At 36.5% G+C, this 23934-nt stretch overlaps 1 protein-coding gene across 1 annotated transcript; it reads left to right on the top strand.

Moving 5' to 3' along the window:
- The first annotated feature begins 1850 nt into the window (after positions 1–1850).
- Positions 1851–16397, top strand: LOC140329842 (T-box transcription factor T-like). Its single transcript, XM_072410234.1, has 9 exons — positions 1851–1858; positions 2969–3169; positions 6859–7123; positions 7711–7845; positions 9809–9870; positions 10040–10101; positions 11209–11385; positions 11885–12017; positions 15568–16397. Exons 1-9 carry the CDS (start codon positions 1851–1853, stop codon positions 15830–15832), a joined length of 1308 nt encoding a protein of 435 aa, XP_072266335.1. The 3' UTR covers positions 15833–16397.
- The last annotated feature ends 7537 nt before the right edge of the window (positions 16398–23934 follow it).

Genomic DNA, 23934 nt, shown 5'->3' with positions numbered 1-23934 from the left:
TGACAGATGAAGGGATTGATCGAGCAGGTAAGAATGCTTATTGCAGTAGGGACATTGTATGTCCCATTCTGCAGAAAAACCCTGCCTGGTCACAATTTTTAACTTTAGAGCTGATAATGATAAAGACATACAGAAAGCAATTACTGCTGCTAAAGATGGTTTTGCAAGAAATTGAGGTTTTGGACTTTTAATACATGGCTTCCCCATTTTGGGTTTATTTTTTAAAATAAATAATGACATGTTGGAATCTGTTGTGTGTTGTTTTTTCACCTCAGATTTAATTTAAATATTTTAAAACCATCAAGGGATGGCAATTTGTATTAGGCCCTAATATGTAAAACCTTGGAGTTTAAAGAGGGGGTCCTTCCTTTCACTCAAGACTGTGTTATGTATTATATATTACAAAGTCAAAATATTTAGAGCAATCCAGGTTTTCCAGATTTTAATAAAAAGTATACATTTTAAATTTTTGATACTGCAATCAAGTTAAACAATAAACAATGAACAGGTAAAAATAAATAATGGGTTTGTATTTTTCACGTTATAAAAATGTTTTACTCTAAATAAGCTACCTTTGCAGACATACCAGTCAAGTGTACTTGTGCCAATTTTGCTACAGTGGAAAACAAATATTGATTAAAACACTGTTAAAGTTCTCCAAAAAGTGTTACACTTGTAAATTGCTTTTTTTCATCTTTCTAGCTAGTTCATCTCAAATACTAGCTTCATGGTGTGTCTGGAGTCTACCATCTTGTTATCTTTTTTTTTTGCAGTAGGATAATCCCCTGAATGACTAGACATTTACTTTAAGGTCTGACAAAGATATATAAAAAGACGTAAGAGACCTCTAAAAAAATAATGTGAGAAATCTGCAAATTATTATGTACAAGTTGCACTCTATCATATTTCCTTTCAGGAACAGGAAGTATATGATTTCCTAGGTAGAGTGGATTTTACAAAAGTAGATGATTAAAACACATTTAAATATAAATATATATATATATATATATATATATATATATATATTTAAATTTATATTTCAATTTACAATTGGTTTCATCATATCACTTAAATTTTAATTCATTTTTGGAAAATGAAATAGGAAATTTGACTTTTCGCTGTAGGGCAAGAAATTAGGACACCCATAGCACAGTATATGCTGTATCATATGCCTTATCATATGTGGGCAGCATGGTGGTCCAGGGGTTAGCACTCTTGTCTTTGCAAAACTAGGTCCTAGGTTAGAATCTCAGCCCGCACGCTATCTGTATGGAGTTTGCAGGTTCTCCCCGTGTCTGTGTGGGTTTCCTCCCAAAAAACATGCAGTTAGGTTAATTGGCATATCCCTTAAAAAAATTGACCTTAGACTGTAATAATGACATATGACCATAGTAGGGACATTGGATTGTAAGCCCCTTTGGGAAATGGTTAGTGACATGACTATGGACATTGTACAGCACTGCATAATATGATGGCACTGTATAATTACTGTGTAATAATAAAATTATGTAGATGTCCGGCTGGCTATTTACAGAGTAACAGTTTTTTTACAAAGATGTGTACCTGCATTTATATAAAAAGTGTACAATACAGATTACCTTTTAAGAGCTGTTATCTCCTGTTCAAGTTTAAATTCAGCATTTATAATTATATGTTTTCTCATTCTAAATGCTTTATATTAAATATCACTCTTGGCAATACACAAAACTATCTCTGAAATTCTTCCTTCCTTGTATATTAATATCCTATGAGCTAGAAAATTGTGCTCTTGTGTGAGCCTCATGTTTTTGTGTATATGGGTTTAAATGTTTCCTGTGGATTCTCACCCTACTTCTTTAGTCTTTGTCCCCATGGGAAGGTAATAGTAAATTACAGTCACAATGGGCCTGATTTATTAAAGCTCTCTAAAGGCTGGAAAAGGATACACTTTATTCAGTGAAGTTGCGTGATCCAGCAAACCTGGAATGGATCTGTTCAGGATTCAAAACATTTGCTAGCAAATAGAAAAAGATTTTAAGAAATCTGTTCAATGTTTGCTGGATCACCTAGCTTCACTAATGAAAGTGTATTTTCTCTAGCCTTGGAGAGCTTTAATAAATCAGGCCCAATGTCTTCCTTAAAAAGAGATCTCAGCTGCCAGGAGGTAGTAAAAAAGTAATATATTGCAATTATCATTGACAATCATTTGTGACCCAGTGAGTTTTTGAATACAAATAAAGGTGTATTTATTGTTACTATATGAGTGAATGTCGGTATAATTTTATAGTGGATTTTTCTAATGTAGGTTAGAATACCACATAAATATGCTTAGAACAAAATATCCTATAGTCCCCAATCCTTGACTGCTGATATATACATTTTTTTGAATCATCCAATTTAATTTGTTTCTGCTGGGGACAATATCAAACGTAGTGTGACTAAAGTATTTAAATTCTTTGATTCTTTTACTTAAAAACCCAAAGAATTTCCTTATGATGAAGAGAAAAGGAAGAACATGTTTTGCTGATGATCTTTGCCTATAAGACATAAGTGATAGGTGATAGAAAAACATAGAAGTCCATTTACCTAGACACCTCTTCTTTTTAAGCCTTGGATTTTAAATTTCAATTTTGCAGGGTGTTAATCCCTAATGAAAGCTATTACACTTAAAGCAGGTTATGGGTGTTGGAGACACACCTCTTCCTTATGACACCTCTACTCTTCCATGTAGGTGCTAACACTTAGATATTTACATACACTCCCACTTAATCTACAGGGCAATTATACTGAGAAGCTTCTGAAAACCTGGAGGAACATTCACTGGCCAATCATCAACAAGACCAATGGAGATCAAAAGAAACTATCCACCAATCATAGCACTCTCAAGGGCAAGCAACTTTCTGGAAGGCATCAACTTGATTTAGAAGGTCTGAAAACTCAGGGCTTGGGGATTATTGGAAGAGATCAGGCACTGAAATTTGCACTTGAGTCTCAGTGGAACAGAAAACTGTAGCAAGAATATAGGGTGCAGAATGGATCATCTCCTAACAGCTGTAGAAAATGAGCTACAGGCTGGCAGTGACAAGGGAGACCCTACAGAAAGAGAGCTTAAAGTTACATTAGAAGAAACAGATTTATGGTTAAGATTCAAAGAACTCACAAATGAAATGATCGTCACCAAGAATGGCAGGTAAGTGTTCAGTCAAATGTCTTCTTTTTATTATTTGCAAAAATTTATAGATTTCTATGGGACATTTTATAATAATGTGTTTTTCTGTATTGTTTTTATATGTACTGGATAAAAGAGAAAGGGTATTTATCATAGTAGTTTATGTACTATAAATTATGTACATAGTACTTCATGTATTATACAAATAAAGTATATAATTTTTGGTTGTTTACATTTTAATTATTGTAACATCAGACACAGACAATCACTGGGTCAAAGAGAAAAAACACAGATCAAACCTGATTTTTTATAATTCTTGCAACATTATACATTAGATAAGTAAAGCTTTTTGCAGTACTGTTTTTTTACCATTTCTATAGCTTGTTTTCCATAGTTCAGTAACAGATTTATTGTCATAATTTTTATCCAGAATGTTTTTAATTATTTGCATTATTTTATTTACCCCAATAATTATACCATCTGTAAAGCATTTGTAAACAGAAGGGATTTAAATATGATACAGATTGGACGTTAATAAAAATATTGTGCAGTTACTATATGTCATCCCTGGACAAACAATAAAGACGTTTGCTCTTGTTTGAAATGTTTTCAAATGCATGTACACTCATTTATTAATCTATGTCATAAAATAGGTTGCAAGCTTACACTTGCACTGACAAGTTGTAACAAGTAGTACCTGATTAATTTTAAACTCCTGATAAGCTCCAGTAATCAATATTGGTTTGTGTGCTAACTAAACCCAGGACTAAAATGTAAATGAATCTGTGTAATGTAAAAGATGTATCCTGTGAGCAGTGATGTAGAATGGGAAGCTAAATACAATTAATGTTATTATGATTGTTTTTATTCAACTCAAAGACTAACTGCAGGCAAAACCATTTTCGTATGTCCCACTTACGAAAAGTAGGATGTCCAGTAAGAGGTACAGTAAATGAATGGTGCTCTTTCCAAAGTGAGCAGGCCACAAACTAAACACCATTTTTACAACAGTAGAACAAGACTTGTACCTCAGAGAGGGTTTTTTTATTATACTTTTCTGCCTTAGTGACCCCCCTCTTTTATTGTCCCGAGGCCACATGAATAAAACCTGACAACCAGTTTAACCCTTTCCCACTGAAAAGGAAAAAATTACAAGTTAGGCTTTATATATGTAACCCATCAAAGTTAAATGTATACTAATGTGTTTTACTGCACAGTGGGTGCCTTCAAATACTTGTCTTTCCTGAGGAAAGTACTTCTGTGTTTCAGGGACCCTGAAACATGTTCCATTATCCTTGGTACACTAAAGTTTATTAACCACCTAAGCGTTACACTGAGGTCTAGATTTCTGTACCAAAAGTGATCCACTGTTTTTCATGAATTTTTTTTTTAAATTGTAGACCTGTAACTTACAGAAATATGTCCGAACAGGGGTTCTAGTAGATAATATGAATATAAAAAATGTTTGAAACACACAATCATGTAAAAAAAAAAAATTACTTTTAATAAAATTAAAGGAAAAACACAAAAATCAGCAATGTAAACAAATCATAAATACTGAAAAAGCAGTAACTCTGTATATTGTAAAGTACTATATTATTCTAAAACACCTCCCTAGTGTGGCAATTTTTAAAACTTTGATTCTGTATTTATTGGAGTTTGTTTTGAATTATTTTGTATTTGATTGGATACGGGAGTTTGTATCCAATCCAATACAAAATAAGAATTTGAATTTCCAAGTTATTTACTTTTATTTTATTTTTTTTTATTTTCTTGTATTGGATTGGATGCTGGAGTTTGTATCCAATCCAATACAAAATGACAGTTTGAATTTACCAGGTATATACTTTGTAATTATTTGAATTATTTTGTATTGGATTGGATACGCAAGTTTGTATCCAATCCAATACAAAATGACAGTTTGAATTTACCAGGTATATACTTTGTAATTATTTGAATTATTTTGTATTGGATTGGATACGCAAGTTTGTATCCAATCCAATACAAAATGACAGTTTGAATTTACCAATTATATACTTTGTATTTATTTGAATCATTTTGTATTGGATTCAATACAGGAGTTTGTATTGAATCCAATACAAAATGAATGAATGAGTTTCTATTTGAATTTCCCGCACACGCGCCGACGTCATCACGCACGCAGGGAGGAGCCGTCCGGTTTTTTTTTTCTCCGCCGGACGGCTTCTCCCTGCAGAGATCATCCGGCACTGGAACGAGGAGGACGTGGGACGATCAGCGGGTCCAGGTAAGATGCCGGCCGGCATCTTGTGTTCCGCCGGCCGGCATCTTGTGTTCCACCAGCCGGAATCTTGTGATCCGCTGGCCCGGCGGATCACAGGATGCCGGCGGGCGAAACACAAGATGCCGGCCGGCGGAACACAAGATGCCGGCCGGCTTCTTACCGGTCCTGCTGTCACCCGACGAAGGCACCCGACGCTGGAGAGATCGGCGGACGATGATCGATGGAGGACGACGCTGGATGAGCACAGGGGGACCAGGTAAGTAAGGATGTACAAAATCTCGGGCTTAACCATCCTTGCAGTTTTTTTTTGCCCGAGCGAAGGTCGGGCTTAACTGCAAGGAGGTTAAGGGATGCATTATTTTTGTTTCTGTTTTTATGCAGTCTTTAATGCATACAAATGTGCCAAAGTGTCATGTGCTTACTAAAGTGTAATTCTGTGTAAACAAATGCAAAACCAACATTTTGTGTGTAAAAAAGTGTGGTATAAACTGCCAGGAAATTGAATTTCATGCTAGACAAGAACATACAGCTTTAGTTTTGCTAGTTCCTGATTGGATAAGTAAAGTGAATAAAGATTTATCCAATTTACTAATTTTAGTGGACTTTTACTGTCCAAAGTGAATATTTGCTTTATTATGTTAACAGTCTCATACTCAATCATACTGTCAACCATACTTTTTCTGTCTTGCAAAGTTCCTAGTAAAATAGGTTTAGTTAAGTTTTAAAACAGACAGTCTTACTGCAGGTAGAACTTTTTTTATGTTTCTGAATAGTGTTAGAATTTCTTTACAGTGTTCTCAGTCGGGTTAATTCCTTGTATCTGTCACTAGAACAGAAAATCAGGGCATTAAAAATGAATAAAAACACCTTTAAACAGCAAAGTCAAGAATGAATAAAACATCTGTCAGTCACTTTCAACTGTCTGTGATCCAAGTTTATTAGGTTGACCCAGGAAGTGAGTAGAAACAGACAGTAAGAATGACAGACAAAGATTCCAATCCTTTAAAACCTAAAAGAATGAAATTACAATCCTTTTACCTGCATGTCTTTATGCATTGTTATACTGCATGTGCATTATAGTATGTAACTTTATTTTATGAGTAGAAAGATCACACCAGTGATCTATTAAATTAAATACAATGGGAGGAAACATTATTTATAATAATAATAATATAATAATAATATGTACATAAGCACAAAACATAGGTATTAGCTATATTTCATTTTTATTCCGTTACATGTGGAATTCCTGCATTTTACTTAAGTTTAACCAATACAAATATAATGTGGTTTAGCTATGGCTATATGTATTGTATACTGTTGGGATGATTTCCATAAGCAAGATTCATTTTGACTTGAACCAGTAATTTTGTTTTTGTCCCTCTGTTGTCATTATCCTGTTTTAATTTACATGCAATAACCAGGTATATATATATATATTTTTTAGGAGAATGTTTCCAGTTTTAAAAGTAATTGTTACGGGCCTAGACCCAAATGCTATGTATTCATTTTTGATGGACTTCATAACTGTGGATAACAACCGATGGAAGTATGTGAATGGAGAATGGGTGCCAGGCGGCAAACCTGAACCACAAGTTCCCAGTTGTGTCTATATTCACCCCGATTCTCCTAACTTTGGAGCCCATTGGATGAAAGCCCCAGTTTCTTTCAGCAAGGTCAAACTCACCAACAAAATGAATGGGGAAGGACAGGTAATATTTTTATATATTCAAAGGTATAGGCTCAGTTATCATTTATCATAACAATAGAAAACACAATTTCTGTCTTTTACAAACAATAATTTCTAATGTCATAATATGATGCAATCAGTTCACATTTTTAATACAAGCATTGTATGTGAACTGTATTGTAAAATGCTTGCAACATATTATGACGAATGTCTCCACAGGGAGACATGTAGAAAGACACCACTTAGCTAAAATGTTTTAGTCTCCGTTCACACAAGAATACATTTATCCATGTTACTGATTTTTTTCTTTTAATCTGACTAATCATAAAACAATTTTACTATTTATTTTTAAATCTTATTGGAATCAGCTAAAAATAAATGTTTGTTTAAAATGTTTAGTATAATTTTAGTGTGATTATTCTGGTGTGTCAGTTTTATGGATTGATCCCTTTTTGTATGTTCCACAGCATTCACCTTGTCCTTAAAATAAATTATTTATTTTAAACAGTAGCCCACTAACAATAACACGTGTAAATCAGTACTCATTTTTTTCTATTTCTTTACTAAGTAATCTGTAAATTCTGAATTAAATTATTTCCTTTTCTTTAGATCATGTTAAACTCTTTACATAAATATGAACCCAGGATTCATATAGTACGAGTTGGTGGACCACAGAAAATGATAACAAGTCATTCATTTCCAGAAACACAATTTATAGCTGTCACAGCTTACCAGAATGAAGAGGTATGAGACACGTTGGTTTTTATACTGTATTTCAGTAATGAATAAAACACATTGAGGATATCCAATAATAAATCTAGCCTACATTATACATTTACAAAGCTTTTTTTTAGCTCTTTCTAGGAGACTGATTTATAAAAAAAAGAGAAATGTAGAGCAAAATTCATAAAAAATAAATGCTCGCATAAATGTAAAAAAGTTGCATAGTTCAAAAATAGTAACCTCTAACCTCTAGAGTTTTGCTAGTGGTTATCATAAAATTAGTAGAAAGTTACAATGCATACCATAGACAGCATAACACAGATACAGTAAAACTTTAAAATGACAGCAAGATGGTCAGAATTACTGTCAGTCCTGTCATACTTAAGTTGACATTGTAATCCTTTACCACATTGATACTATTTCTTTAAATGCATGTATCATTAATGATTAACTAGTATAAATGATCCTTTTTATATTTTAGAAATGCTGTTGTGATTTTATGTTTCCACTTTTGGGAAGCTGTCAGAAGCAAGGTATGCCATTACTCTTCCAATTTTAATTTTGACATAGTAGTTTATGAGAAGCTAAGCTTATGCCTTTAATCCTCACCTACCCATGAAAATTCACATTTATGTGTTGGAGCTACTGGTCCATTGGTACACAAGGAAAAACAGAAATATCTCCATAACAATATTTTTTACAGACAGGCTGAGCTTGCACTTACCCATTTCTAAGTTTCCCTAGCCTTTACAGTTGTGAGTGATTTTTTTAAAATAAATACTAGAGTACTGAAAATAGCATATACACTTGGAAATACTATATTGATACAACAATTTACAACAGTAATATGAGGCACTTAGGCACAATAGAGACCTTGGAATCTTTTTTGTGGTATTTGATACCTAAAAATGTGTTTTTGATTACTGTAATTTTTTTTAGGGCTGTAAGATATGCTATGTATAGTTCATATTCATTATTTAAGAAGAGAGAAAATAAGAAAAACAGTTTTTCGGCACCATAAAATGAGTTTTTACTTATAAAACAGGTAATTAGAAAATTGGTCACAATTCCAATGACCGGTAACTAAGCAGAGTTCACCTAATTATTGAATATATTGAAAAGCATATATTGATGAGTCTAGTTAGCTTGGAGTGACACAGTTGTCTCTGTTCCTGATGCATTTCATCGGTATGGCTTCATCAAGGGAGAGTCAAGACTTATACTGATATACAATATAACAAAATATATTGGTATGAATATACAGCACAGTTACATAATAAGTGTTCTTAATATACATCATAGTTGCAAATGCTATGTTGTTTATGCATATTAAGTTGTACATACTAAGATGTGTATAGCATACATACATTGGTAATGTGTAACTATGAAAATGAGCTAAATATATCAGATTCTGACACAGGATTATCAAATTGAAAAGGAAATACTAGCAATGAGTATAGAAAGAAATGAAGAACCTGTGTGGCTAAGAAACAGCAGGGTAAATAATGTTTACATATAATGGTATATTGAAGCTAAAAAGGGAGTGTTTAAAAGAGAAAATGTATTCCCTGATGAAGCACGTCTGGAACAGAGACAACTGCGTTGTTTCACACTCTAACTTATGCCAACCATGCTCATTGACATATGCTTTTTGATATATTCAATAATTAGGCGAACTACCAGTCATTTGATTTGTGACCAATTTTGTAATTACTTAAAACTACTTTTATGGTTCCTGAAAACCTTTTTTTTCTTGTTTTCTCTCTTTCAAAATAATGATTGTTTACCATAGGGTTTGGCAAACTGATATAATCTAGTGGAAAACCTTTGGGACAACCATCCCTACTATTATGTAAAGTTTATACATGACTTATATGTGATGGCCTAGCCTATAAGAACATAGACATTGAATAATTTAGTTAAATACAAAGCTGGACTTCATCATTCAAATATCCTTACATGATATTTATTCAATATTTTTCAGATCACTGCTCTTAAAATTAAGCACAATCCCTTTGCAAAAGCCTTCCTTGATGCAAAAGAAAGGTAAATATTAAAACATTTTCTTTTTTTAGGATTTATAATCAAGTATTTTTTACTTTTTTAACAAAAATCCCAAAATAAAATCTAAAGTGAGCATGGAACTGCTGCCTTTTGCAAATTATAAATTATAATTCTGGCTCTAAGCTACCACAATATGTTTTATGCTCCATAGGAGTGACCATAAGGACTTTATGGATGATGTTGAAAACCATCAGCAAACTGGATTCTCACAACGTAAGTGGATATGCTGTTGAAGAAAATATTTTTTTGGATTTCTATAACATTTTCATTTATGAGTAACTGTACATAAATCCCTTCTGGTAATTTGTGTTCAGTAGCGAACAGTAAGAGTCCGTGACATCTGTGTGTATCTTTATCTGCTACTGAACTTTTAGCACATAAGATCAGAGCAGTAATATTCATAAAAAAATACCCAAATTTAGATCTATAATCAAATATAGGTATAATATTGGTATTGGTAAGTGTTTTTGCAATGCTGTGTGGTCCATTTTGAAGATGCTTACCATTGAGGACAGAAAGGGAGGTATACAGCATCCTTTTTAATGCTTGTATATTTAAAGAATGTGGCATGTTTATTTTGCAATGTGAATGTTCAATAAGTTTAATAAATTAGATGAAGCTGTTTTCACTTTGAATACCTGTTTATATTTGTATTGGGTGTGGGACAGTGCCAGGGGCTCTTGTTATGTGCACCTTTCTGTTTTAGTATTAGAAATTTAATTTGAATCTATCAGATATGATTACATACAGTACATCACTGCTACTACAAGTTATTTTGTACAATATTACCACCCGCTTCTAACAATGCCCAGGGATTCAAATGTTGCAAATAGTTTTTTTCTTAACACAAGACCAATACTGGTGCATTTATAGCACACATACTCTCCTAGACAACCCTCATGGAGCAGGAAGTGATTCGCAAGCATGTTTGAGTTTCACCAAATCAGTGGGAGGCAAAAACTTGCAATGCTTTTTCTAAAATCTATGTCAATGCATATAATTTTCTCAAGAAATGTGGAGTTGCACATATTTTCTATTATTTCATCTAGCCAGAAATCTTCTCCTCTTTGATTTAGTTGGAACTTGTTTGTAGGGACCCAATTTTACAGGCCTCCAGGCCAAGCTTCATTCACATGCCTGCACATTAGTGTACAATCCAAATAGATCATAGAGGATATCAGTCTAGTAAGCCCTGCTGGCTCAGAGAGCAGGGGTTTCTAATGAGCAAAGGTAAAATTGAAAAAGTCAAACTTAATTGGTAGGTACTTTTTCAATAAAATCTTAGATAACCAACATAATACTAATTATTGCATTTTTTAGTAAGTAGCTGGTTGATTCCTGGGTCCAGTTCATTGTGTTCTTCTGCTAATCACCATCCTTCATTCGGAAATCCTTTACAACTTCCTTCTTCTCATGGCTGTGAAAGATTTACAACACTGAAAAATCATAGATCTTCACCTTATCCAAGCCCATATGCTCACAGAAACCATTCTCCACGTAAGTAATTCACAGACAAAAATCAATAAAAATATTCGCAAAATTAAATTTTAGAAGTTACATTTCATGTACATATTTATAAAGTAGTTATAGTCAGAATTCCATTTACAACTTACAGGACCAATTTCAAAAGGCACTGCTTGAGGTTAATAATGTCATGACATAACTTTCCAATTGTGGTTTAGATTGTCATAAGATTGTTCACAAAAAAAGTTGAGATATTTGACCAGTCTCTCCACTTCGTGTACCTTTATGGTGGACCTCAACTAATACCCATCTTTCCCCCTAATATTTATTAAGTAATCTTGCAGCTTGTTGTTACCACTGTGAGACTTTCTATACAGAAGCCATGGAGGGTTTTTTCATGTATTGTCCAAAGCAATGGTATAAAAATTCTAAACTAAATGCCCAGCCCCTTTGTCAGTACCACTTCAGAAAAGCTCATTTTTAATCTAATGTCAATCTACACAGACTAAAATTAATCTAATTTTTCTTGCAGCAAATTACACAGACAATTCCTCTGCATGTCTTCCAGTTTTCCAGTCAAATGAACATTGGCCTGGTTTACAGATGCAAACACACAATGGAATGTCATCATTAAATCACACGACCGGTATTTCTTCTAATTCTTGGTATGTATTAATATTTATGACAGATCATTTATGAAAATAAAGCTTTACTGAATGTATGATTTTCAGCATGCATTTGTACTGTAATATTTATAATGGAAGTGTGATTTTATTAACTTAACCCCCCCCCCTAGCATTCTAATTCTGTCAGTTTTTTGATGCAAAAAGTGATCCTATTTTTTTGCATAGAAGTTTTTGTTTAAATTGTGGGCCTGTAATTCTTAGGATTAACTCCCGGGTATAATTATATTTATTTATTATATTATAATCATAAATTATAATATAATACATAAATATAAATCATAATTATAAAAAAATAATAATGATATATTATACCACAACATTGTAATTTATAAAAAAAAAATATTTTATCAAAAATTTCCCACTGAAATTTTCAAAACAAGGATGCAATATTATTGATAAATAATAATATAAATTAAATGCAGATTTTAGAAAAAAAAATATTCACAGAGACATAGACATCCCGGTTGTAGTAGATTTTAAAGCAGGGTGCTGCACAAAGTCCAACATCACAGTCAGGACAGTAGAAGTGACAACCGGTCAGGCGTTCTGGGTTGACAACGGTGGAAGCACAACGTCCAGGTCTATTCATAGCCACTGATGGTGTTTGGTGGTTCTTGACTATGGATTGGAAACTTGCAAAATGAAGTCTGCTCTGTTGATACCTCCCATGGTGTTGTAGTGAATCACCACCTGTGGCTTCATCACCTCTTTCCCACGTTTTGTGTGTACCAGAACAGTAGAGGCATCATGGACAGTTACTCATCAGGCACACATCTTTCTTGTCACACCATCTCAGGGCCATCATCTTGCCTTTCTGCCAGGCAAAAATTTCTCCTGTCTTCAGCTTTCCTTTTGCAAACAGTGATGGCAGATTGCGCCGGTTAACCCTAACGGTCCCATAGGCATCTGTTCTATGTTGCAGAAGGAACACATAAAGCTCAGGAGAGGTGTAGAAATTAGCAGTTGTGACACAATAGCCCTGATTTAGCAGTGACTCAATGAGGGATAGCACTGAAGATGTTGCCAATCTATAATGGCTGTATCTGGGGTTGAACTGTGTCCCTTTTCCAGTGTACAGTACCGTATTCCAGATGTAGCCAGATGAGGATTCGCACAGCATATACGTTTTCACACCAAACCGTGCCCTCTTTGATGCAATGTACTGCACCCAGCTGAGCCTCCCCTTGTAAGCCATTAGACTTTCGTCAATGCTGACATTTTTTTATTGCACATAGGTTTGCCGGAAATGCTTGTAGAATTATCTGTGAAATTCCTAAATTTTCTTCAGTTTTGGTGCAGGATGGGTAGTCTCATCAAATTCTTCATTGTTTGCGAAGTGCAGGTACTTCATGATGAGGGAAAAGCGGTATTCTGGCATGACTGTGCCAAAGAATAGAGCGGCAATCATTTTATTCTTGAACCAGTACACCTTCTGCACGGGTTTGCTCCCTGCAGGATCACCAAGCCCAAAAACAGCCAAATGTCATCCTTGGGCCACTTTCTGCTTCTTGCAAACCTCAGGTGTGGAGCACCTTGTTGTTGTCTAGCGTAACTGCATAAAACAAATTAAAAAAGGTATTTTAGGATATGTTCTTTTATAGTGTGAAGGTTGCATGTAATATGTTAGCAAACACAGAGCAGCATATATGTTTGCATAAAAAAAAATTAGCAAGAAATTTCAAAAAGTTAGCAAACACAGAGCAGCATACATGTTGGCATAAAAAAATTAGCAAACAAATTCAAAAATTTCAAAAAGTTAGCAAACACAGAGCAGCACACATGTTGGCATAGAACAAATTTAAAAAGTTAGCAAACACAAAGCAGCATACAAGTTTGCATAAAAAAATAGCAAAACATTTCAAAAAGTTAGCACAGAGCAGCACACATGTTGGCATAAAAAATGTAAAAAGTTAGCAAACACAAAGCAGCATACATGTTTGCATAAAAAAAATTAGCAAAAAATTTCAAAAAGTTGGCAAACATAGAGCAGCACACGTTTGCATAAAAAAATTTAGCAAAAAATTTCAAAAAGTTAGCAAACACAAGAGCGGCTTACCTGTTTGTCTCCGCAACAATTTCTTCGATAACTTCGTTGGTCAAAAACAACTTCAGGTATGCCAGGCCATTCTGCCTCAATTTTTATCCCAGGTGCTCCGGTAAATGGAAATCTTGGCGGTGCTGTCTGGTCCGTATCAAGGTCAATGGAGCACCATGTGCGCACAGCACTGACCTCAGGTCCAGAATCGTCGCTCAGTTCACTTTCGCTGTCTGATGACAAATTTCCTGGTGAATCACTATCGCTCAATTCCACAATGGACTCCAAATCACTATCACTGCTTTCAAATTCCTCCAAAACAGTGCTTGCTCCAGCGAGATGCCTTGTGGATGCCATGTGGTCTCCAGCAATCAGTCAGGAACAATCAAGGTCAAAGACAAAGTGATAAAATGATACATTCAGGAAGTGATTTATAAGTCATCAAAAGGTCAGATCAAGGTCAGGGCTAATAGTAGGCAAAATGTAAATCAGGGCAGTGGGCAATGATGCTTGATGCACTAAAATGTGTATTTACACTTTTAGTATGTGTTTTTATGTGTATTTTACTGCAAAAAAAAAATTTTAAAGCAGATTACATAGTAATCTGCTTTTAAATTTCCCACCTCCACAATCCATCACTCCACCGCATCACCCGGAAGATTTCACATCTTGCCCGGTGATGCGATGGGGATGTCCCAACGCTGCTCACTCCCTTAGATCCACCAACGAGGCTGCTCGCATCATCCGGAGGCTACGAGCATCACATCCTCCGGGTGAAGCGTTCAGCAATAGTAAATTCCAGGGGTGATGCCAGCGGGAAATTTCTGCTGGCATCACCCCCGGAATTTACTATTGGTGATCCCATCACCAGTTAGATGTGATGCACCATGTAGAAATCCTGCATGGTGCATCGCATCTAACTGCGGATGCAAGCAGCGGCGTACCCGAGACCGGGGCGGCATTTAAAAGCAGATTACTCAGTAACCTGAGTTAAAATTTCCCAGCCATGCCCCGCGACGGACAGACGCCCCGGCATCACAGCAGAGTCGTTCGATCGCCGCTGGAGCACAGGGCTTCTAAAGTTACCTTAGCAGAGACCCTAATAAACATTAAAATTTAAAAATAGTGAAATGTATTCTTTATTTAGTTTTTTTGTTTTTTACTGTTGGTCCTTTGAATCTAGATTCAGCAAGACAACTGTGAAAGGTGGGGGTAGAGGCCTTTACAAAAAGGCATCATCATTCAAATGTGCCTAAAGCAGAATGGTGTCTAAATACAACCTGCCCTGAGTGTACTAATAATTTTGGATTAAAAAAAAATAATAATCTAAAAGTGCAGTTTTCAAAAGCAGCCAATTAGGTGCTGCAGTTAGGAGTGTCACCATCTATGCTCTAGTTTTACTCTAAAACCTTATATCTAAAATGTATTCTCAAATTGTACTACAGCTATCTGATTTGTACAGATAAATGATTTATTTTACATTATATTTTCCAGTCAATACCCCAGTTTATGGTCTGTAAGTAACAGCACCATTGCACCATTGTCACAAACTGGCGGAGTTCCCAGTGGTCCAGGATCTCAATATCTGAGAAGTTCCACTGCCCATTATACCCCATACAATCAGATTGTTCCCTCACCTTCAGTGGGATCACCTTTATATGAAGGAGGAAGCACAGACTTGGAAGACAACCCCTTTGACGTCACAGCACATGACAGGCTAGCACCATCATGGGCGCCAGTGACCCCTCCCTCATTATGAAGAATGAAAAAAGCAAGCAGTGTTTATCAAGCTTATAATTACAAATTGCTGTTTAGACAAAAGTTTTATACAATGCATATTAGCAAATCTACAAATATCTTCTGCAGGATCAATATGCCTATGTATATAGGGTTTTTATCTGGGATTTATTTCCCTGATGGACTTATGTCTTTTTTTTCAACCTGACAAACAATGTAAAACAATCTGGTTTATCCTAACTATGTAATATCCTGCAAAAGATCCACCTAATGAAGGAGCAAAACATGTTATGTTATTACCCATTACTTCAATTAATTACATCAATTGAAAACATGGATATTTATAAATAAATGCATATTTAAAGAATTGTATATAGTGAATCTATTTAAATAGAATTTGTCATATATGTGTCCTTCCACAGAATTTCTGTCATAGAAAAGTAAATAGCACTGAAAAGAAAGAAAGAAAAGCTGTATGGAAATGGCTTTGAATCAGTTTTCAACACTGGACAGTGACAAAAAAAAAAAACCATGAAAGGTGCTACCACACCATCCACCAGTTAACGTTGTATATTATTGTAACATGAATTTTGATTTTGATAGACCGCCTAGAAATATACCATCTTACTAATAAATTGATGCATGTTCTGCATCTGCAAATATGTTTTTTTTCTCAGTTTTTGTTTACTGTAAATAAAGTACACTTTTCAAGATACATCAAGATAGCTAAAAAAAATTGGGATAATTTATTAAAAGAGTTGAGAATATTAACCTCCCTAGTGTTCTAATACTGTGCAAATTTCCATGCAAAAAGTATTCAATTTTTTTTGCATGGAAATTTATTTTACATTGCAGGCTATAATTCTTAACTTAGACATAACTCTATAAATTCTTAACTAAGGCATAACTCACCTATATTTAATAAATTTAATAATACATTTATATAAAAAAAAAACACAAAAATCTGTAAAAAATAAAATATTTAAAACATGTAATGTAAGTGTACATTAGCATGTATAATATATATATAATATAATTATATATATATTATATGAATTTTTCTTTGTATTGGGCTCAATACAGCTATTTTGAATTGAATCAAATTCCAAATAATTTGAATTTCCCGCTGATCCACCTGCCCGCACCGACGTCACCGGGAAACCCCAGAGATCGTCGCTGCATTATGCGGCTAGGGATCAGGGAGGAAGGACGTGTCCCCAGGACCTGCGGAGACCAGCAGGATGCTGACACAACAACAGAGCAAGGTAGGTTTTTTTTTTAGTTTAAAGCTACCCTGAAACTCGAGATTACCGCTCAGGGGGTTAACTTAGAAAAGTAAATATTGTTGTTTTTTCCTATGCAAGTTGAAGAGTTGCTGCTCCATTTTTTATAGCGCTGACATATTATGCAGTGCTTTAAAAAGTCCATAGTCATATCACTAGCTGTCCCTCAAAGGGGCTCACAATCTAATGTCCCTATTTCAGTCATATGTCATTATTACAGTCTAAGGTCAATTTGGGGGGAATATAAAAGAACAAAAGAACTAGAGTTCATACATAATTGCATAGCAATCATGTTTTATATCATCAGCTCCATTGTATTAGCACGGGGTTGAAATATTCATGCTAAACAGATTTAGGCTTCCTCAGGGGTATGTTGGGAGTGTGACAGTCTAGGTATATTAAAATATACACATATAAAGAACAAGTAGTACATTCAGTATGTTCAAAAATACACATATAAAGAAAAAATAAAGAAAAAATAGTACATTGCTTACAAATTGATAAACATAAAAATCTGAAACATCAAGAAGTGAAACATCCTTAAATAGTGTGATATATATAGCCAGTATACACATAGTAATAGAATACTAATATAATTATGCTTATATATGTGTGTGTGTGTGTGTGTGTCTATAGGTGTTACAATTGACATATAAAGAGTATTAGTGATAAGGTCAGGATAGGTGATGGTATTGGAGACATTCTTCACTAAAAAGCCGGCATCTCTCTCCTGCAGTTCTGACTCTGGGGGTGACTACATTCCCAGGATTTATAAGCTTCGCCCAACCCACTGGCCAATCAGGAAATAGCTTCCTAATCATCTCTGGCTATTTAGCTAGCTCAGACACAGCACTGTGTGTTAGTGCTCAAGTCTTCACTACTGCCGAGCTCCTAGTTCTGTTGAGCTAGTTCCTGTACACCTGTTGCTTAATCCAGTGTTTCCTGTGTCCAGTTCCTGTTGTTACCCCTCGTTGCCCGGTCCGTGGTTTCCCAGCCTATTCCCTTGTTCCAGTGTTCCTCTGTGTCTGTGAATATTCCTGTGTCACCCTTGCCTCCTGTTGCTTCCAGTGTCTGCTGTATTCCCTGTGTCCGCAGTGGCCCTTGTGTCACTGGTGTCTGTCTCCTGGATCCCTGCTATTTGACCCCTGGATTGTGGCCTGACCTTTCTTGCTTGCTGCCTGTCTCGACTCCGGCCTTCTTCGACTGTTCTTCAGCTTTGTGATTTGTGTTTCATCTTGCCCACCCTGGTGTGCCCAAATACCGCATTCTGGCAGTAACCAGCAGTGCAACATCCTCACCAGAGCCTCATCACTGCTTAGACTCTGCACCTTGGGCCTTCTCAGGGCTTACACCCCCTCCCTAGTGGCCCTGTCTCCCCAAGCCTGACAGTTTGCATGAACCATGACTACTCCCTCCCAGACTAAGCAGATTCCAACCACAAATCCAGCTGCTTTCCCAGCTTCATGTACTCACAGCTCATCTAGATCAACTGTTGGTGTCTCCCAGTGCACAAACCGTACCACCAGCCCAGGCTGTACAGTAATTTGGGTGGTTGTAAGATGGTCCATTTTGTACCTCTTCCGGCTTTACCATTTGCAGCGGCAAGGGTGCCAGTTCTTTATTCAAGAGATTTTTAGACTTCATGGCATGCCCACTCATACCATCTCTGGTTGTGGGGTGCAATTTATTAGGCAGACGGAAAGAGTCAATCACTCAGTGGAAAGGACAATTGATAGTCATAGGGGACTCTATGATCAGAAGGACCGATAGAATAGTTTGTCGCCTGGATCCCTTCAACCAAATGGTTTGCTGTCTCCCTGGTGCCAGGGTTCGGCATGTGGTGGACTGAGTGGACAAATTACTGGGAGGGGCTGGACTGGACCCAGCTGTCTTGTTTCATGTTGGAACCAATGACAATATAGATGGAAGATGGAGGATCCTTAAAAATCAGTTTGGGGAACTAGGTTTCACATTAAAGAAAAAGACCTCCAAGGCTATATTCTCTGGAATATTGCTTGTGCCATGCGCAACACAGGAAAGGCAGAGGGAGCTTAGACAGCTAAATGCCTGGCTCAGGTCCTGGTGCAAAAGGGAAGGGTTTGGGTTCAAAGAGCACTGGGCTGACTTTTCATTGGGGAAAAACCTGTATGCTAGAGATGGTTTGCACCTAAATGAAAGGGGGTCTGCTGTGCTAGAGGAAAGATTTGGGGGAATGGTAGAGGAATATTTAAACTAGGACAGAGGGGGGTTGGAAAGTTAAATAAAGTGGCAGAAAGGTTAGTCAGGGGTCAGACACTAGTGGAGGGTGGAGGGTTATGGATAATTGTAAGGAGCTTCCCATGTTAGAAACAAACATTGGATTGTGCAGTACTAGTGGTACCGAAAAACAAAAGGATTTGGCAAACAATGATGGTAAAAGCAGCAATGGGTTAAAGAGCCTGTTCACCAATGCTAGAAGTCCAGCAAACAAAATAGGGGAGTCGGAAGCCGAAATGAGTGAGGAGGATTATGACTTAGTTGGCATTGCAGAATCCTGGCTTTGTTCTTCGCATGACTGGGCTGTCAATATTCCTGGGTAAGCTCTCTTTCGTAAAGACAGAGTCAAACGAAAGGGTGGCGGTGTCTGTCTGTATGTGAGAAGTGATCTAAAAGTGAATGTGAATGAAGAAATTGTGGATAGAACAAGCGATGAGATTGAGGCAATATGGGTGGAGTTGAATGTGGGGTTGAATAACACACAATTATTATTGGAGTCTGCTATAGACCCCCCAGTGCTAAGGAAGAAATAGAAAATCAACTTCTAGCACAGATAGAAAAAGCCGGAAAAAAGTGGAAGTATTTTAAACATTTTAGAGAGAGATTTCAACTACCCTGACATTGACTGGAGTAATGGCACTACATGAAGAGCAAAATGGGAAGAAAATTTGTGAGTTGAATACAAGATATTTTACAGTTTATAGAAGCCCCAACTAGAAATTATATTCTGCTGGACCTAGTTTTTTTAAAAAAATGCAGAGCTTATAACAAATGTGAATATAAAAGAGAATCTGGGTAGCAGTGACCATAATATGATTTCATTTAATGTAAGTTGTACACAGGAAGCAAAAACAGGAAAGATAAAAACTTTTCATTTTAAGAGAGCAAATAAGTAATGGGTAATAGGTTTAAGAGGCTAAAATTAAAACCTATGTGGCTCACAGTTGATGTTAAAAAAGCCATAAGGAACAAGAAAAGGGCATTCCAAAAATATAAAAATGAAGGATCACCTTCATCATTTGAAATCTATAAAGAATATAACAAAAGATGTAAAAAAGAAATAAAATGTGCAAAACTTCAAAATGAAAGACAGATTGCAAAGGAAAGTAAGGCAAACCCCCAACATTTTTTCAAATATATTAATAGCAAAAAGATCAGATCTGAGCGTGCAGGCCCTTGAAGGATGTCACTGAGTTGGTAACTGGGGATAAAGACAAGACAGATTTACTAAACACTTTTTTTTAGCTCTGTGTACACAAAGGAAAATGGCAGAGCTCAAGTCCAACTTCATAATAGCAATTTCACTGTCTTAAATGAGTCACAAAGGCTTAGAATTGATATGATTGAGAAACAGCTGGGAAAAATTAAGGTTGACAAAGCACCAGGACCTGATGGATTACACCCACATGTCCTCAAAGAGCTGAGCTCCGTAATTTCAAAGCCATTATTTATAATTTTTAGAGACTCGTTATTCACTGGCAAGGTACCTTTTTTATTTCATGGTGGTGGTTAATGTTCATAGTTGGAAAGGTCCTAGAGAGTTTGATAAAGAACCACATAGAGGAGTTTCTGCTAGAAAATAATATAAGTGATAGTCAGCATGGCTTCAAGAAAGACCAAGGTTCTCAAACAAAATTGACTCTCTTTTTTTGAGGAAGTGAGTAAACAGGTAGACGGTGGCATAGCAGTTGGTATAGTGTACTTGAAAATTTGCTAAAGCATTTGACACTGTACTCCACAGATGGTTATTATGCAAGTTAGGGTCAATAAGTTTAGAAAAGTCAATTTGTAAATGGATAGAGAACTGGCTTAAAGATCGCATCCAGAGAGTTGTAATTATTGATTCATACTCTGAATGTTCTAAGGTTATTAGTGGTGTACCCCAGGGTTCAGTGTTGGAACCTTTACTGTTTAACATCTTTATAAATGATACAGAGTTTGGGATTAAAAGTACCATTTCTGTGTTTGCAGATGACACCAAACTATGTAATGGAATTATGTTGATACAGGATGTCTATATTCTACAAGAAGACCTGGATGTAGTATTTGATTGGGCAACCAAGTAGCAAATGACATTTAATATAGATAAATGTAAAATAATGCACTTGGGCACTAACGGCATGCATGCTTCATACTGTCTAGGGGGAATACATTTGGGAGAGTCAGAAATGGAAAAGGATCTGGGGGTTCTGGTGGATGATAGACTTAATAACAGCATGCAATGCCAAGCTGAAATATCTAAAGATAGCAAAGTACTTTCTTTTATTAAAAGAGGAATAGACTGCAGAGATGGAGACATTATCCTGCCCCTGTACAAAGCATTGCTCAGACCACATCTGGAATATCCAGTCCAGTTTTGGGCACCAGTTCACAAAAAGGACATTGTTGAGTTGGAGGACCTCAGCTATGAGGAGAAATTAGCTGAACTGAATCTATTCTTCCTTGAGAAGAGACGTTTAAAGGGGGATATGATCACCTTGAATAAATATATAAACGGTCCATATGGAAAACTCTCTTCCCCATTTTTCACTTTGAGATCATTACAAAGGATTAGAGGGCACTCTTTGCATCTGAAGGAAAATAAGTTTAGGCTCCAGATAAGGAAGAGATTCTTCACTGTAAGGTCTGTGAAAATGTGAAATCGGCTCCCTCAGGAAGTAGTTTCAGCAACTACTATAGATTGCTTTAAGAAAAAGCTTGATGCTTTTCCCAAAAGCACAGAATATAACTGGGTAATAAGTAAAAATAACAGTGACTGTTGATCAGGGAACAACCGATTGCCTCATGGAATCAGGAAGGATTTTTTTCCCCTGTTGAAGCAAATTGTACCAGGGTTTTTTTTTGCCTTCCTCTGGCCTAACTATGTCTTATAGGGATTAATGTCTGGGATATGTTTTTTTGCCTAGTGGTTGAACTTGATGGACTTATGTCCTTTTTCAACCTAACCTACTATGTAACTATGTAACGTGTGCTAATCACCAATCATATCAATAACCCCTATATATGTGACTTCCATACTATCCAATCCCCCTATAGATATACCACATACCAGCAAGCATACTATGTACCTATGTAACTGCTTTGAACAATGTAAGTCCTTTAAACAATACCTTTGAGTGGTTGGCTCTGCTACCTTGGGCAGAGTTTGCCCACAATAATCATGTTTGCACCAGCACCAAGAAGTCTCCATTTTTTTATTGTCTTTGGCAAACATCCTCGCATTCTGTCTCCTATACCCTGCTCTACCAAAGTACCCACACTCTGCTCTGCAGAGGGATTTCAACTGTATTTTGGCCTCAACATCAGAGCACTTAGAGTAATCGGCTGCCTTTTACAGGAAGTTTGCTGATCAAAGTGGCCATAAGGTGCCTTTCTTCCAACCTGGGGATGTTTGGTTTTCCTCCAGCAACATTCATTGCAGGTGTTTTCATTGCAGTGCTTTCTCTAAAGTTTGCTCCAAGTTTCATCAGACCTTATGTAATTTCTGCCAAGGTTAACCCATTTTGTTATGTGATGCCTTCCTCCTCATCTCAAGCTGCCCAATGCTTATCATGTGTCTTTGCTTAAGCCATTGTTCCTGAATTGCTTTACTCGTCCCTCTCGGCTACTCCTGCAACGGATTCTTCTCAGGAATATGAAGTCCATCAAATTTAGGATTCCAAAATATCTTGTAAGAAGCTCCGCTTCCACTCCAGAGCCATCCTTTCCATCTCCGCTTCCCTTTGAAACCTGGACCTCGGCAGGTACGGAGGCCCCATAACGGGCGGGGTGGGGGTGTTGGTGGTAATGTCACACTTACCCTCTTCCTCACTAAAGCAGAGGCATCTTTCTCCTGCACATACGGCCAGTTCTGACTCTGGGCATGCCTACGTTCCCAAGATTTAAAAGCTTTGTTCAACTCGCCAGCCAATCAGGAAATAGGATTAATCATCCCTGGCTTTTAGCTAGCTCAGACACAGCACAGTGTTCATGCTCAAGACTCCACTACTGCCGAGCCCCTAGTTCTGTTGAGCTAGTTCCTGTACACCTGTTGCATAATCCAGTGTTTCTTGTGTCCAGCTTCTGTGTTAACCCCCTTGTTGTCTGGTCTGTAGTTTCCCAAACTATTCCCTTGTGCTGTTCCAGTGTCCTCTTTGTCTGTGGATATTCCTGTGTCACCTGTGCCTCCTGTTGCTTCTATTGTCTTCTGTGTTCCCAATGTCCGCAGTGGCCTCTGTGTCACTGTATGTCTCCTGGATCCCTGGTATTTGACCCCTGGCTTGTGACCTGACCTCTCTTGTTAGCTGCCTCTCTCGTCCCCGGCCTTCCTCAACTAGTCTTCAGCTTTGTGATTTGGTACCATGTCTCATCTTGCCCACCCTGGTGTGCCCAAAGTCTGCAACCTGGCAGTAACCAGCAGCTTTCCGTTTATAAGGTGGTGGGTTGCTATATTAGAAAAATGTTATTAAAATATATTTATTTGTATCCCCATAGAATAAGAGATCCAATATATTGTTGTAGTATAAGTGCTTACCCTAATGGTAGTAAGCTATCAATCCAGCATCCACTGGTGATGTTAGGTCCAGAAAAGATATCTGTTATCTGA

The sequence above is a fragment of the Pyxicephalus adspersus genome, chromosome 4, assembly GCF_032062135.1.
Source record: "Pyxicephalus adspersus chromosome 4, UCB_Pads_2.0, whole genome shotgun sequence".
In the NCBI taxonomy this organism is placed as follows: Eukaryota; Metazoa; Chordata; class Amphibia; order Anura; family Pyxicephalidae; genus Pyxicephalus; species Pyxicephalus adspersus.
Note: the sequence above shows the minus strand (reverse complement) of the source record. Positions and strands in the feature narration are given on the sequence as shown.

Coding starts and splice junctions, on each gene's coding strand:
- LOC140329842 (XM_072410234.1), top strand. Junction 10,102..11,208: donor GCAAACTGGATTCTCACAAC/GTAAGTGGATAT, acceptor TGCATTTTTTAG/TAAGTAGCTGGTTGATTCCT. Junction 11,386..11,884: donor TCACAGAAACCATTCTCCAC/GTAAGTAATTCA, acceptor TTTTTCTTGCAG/CAAATTACACAGACAATTCC.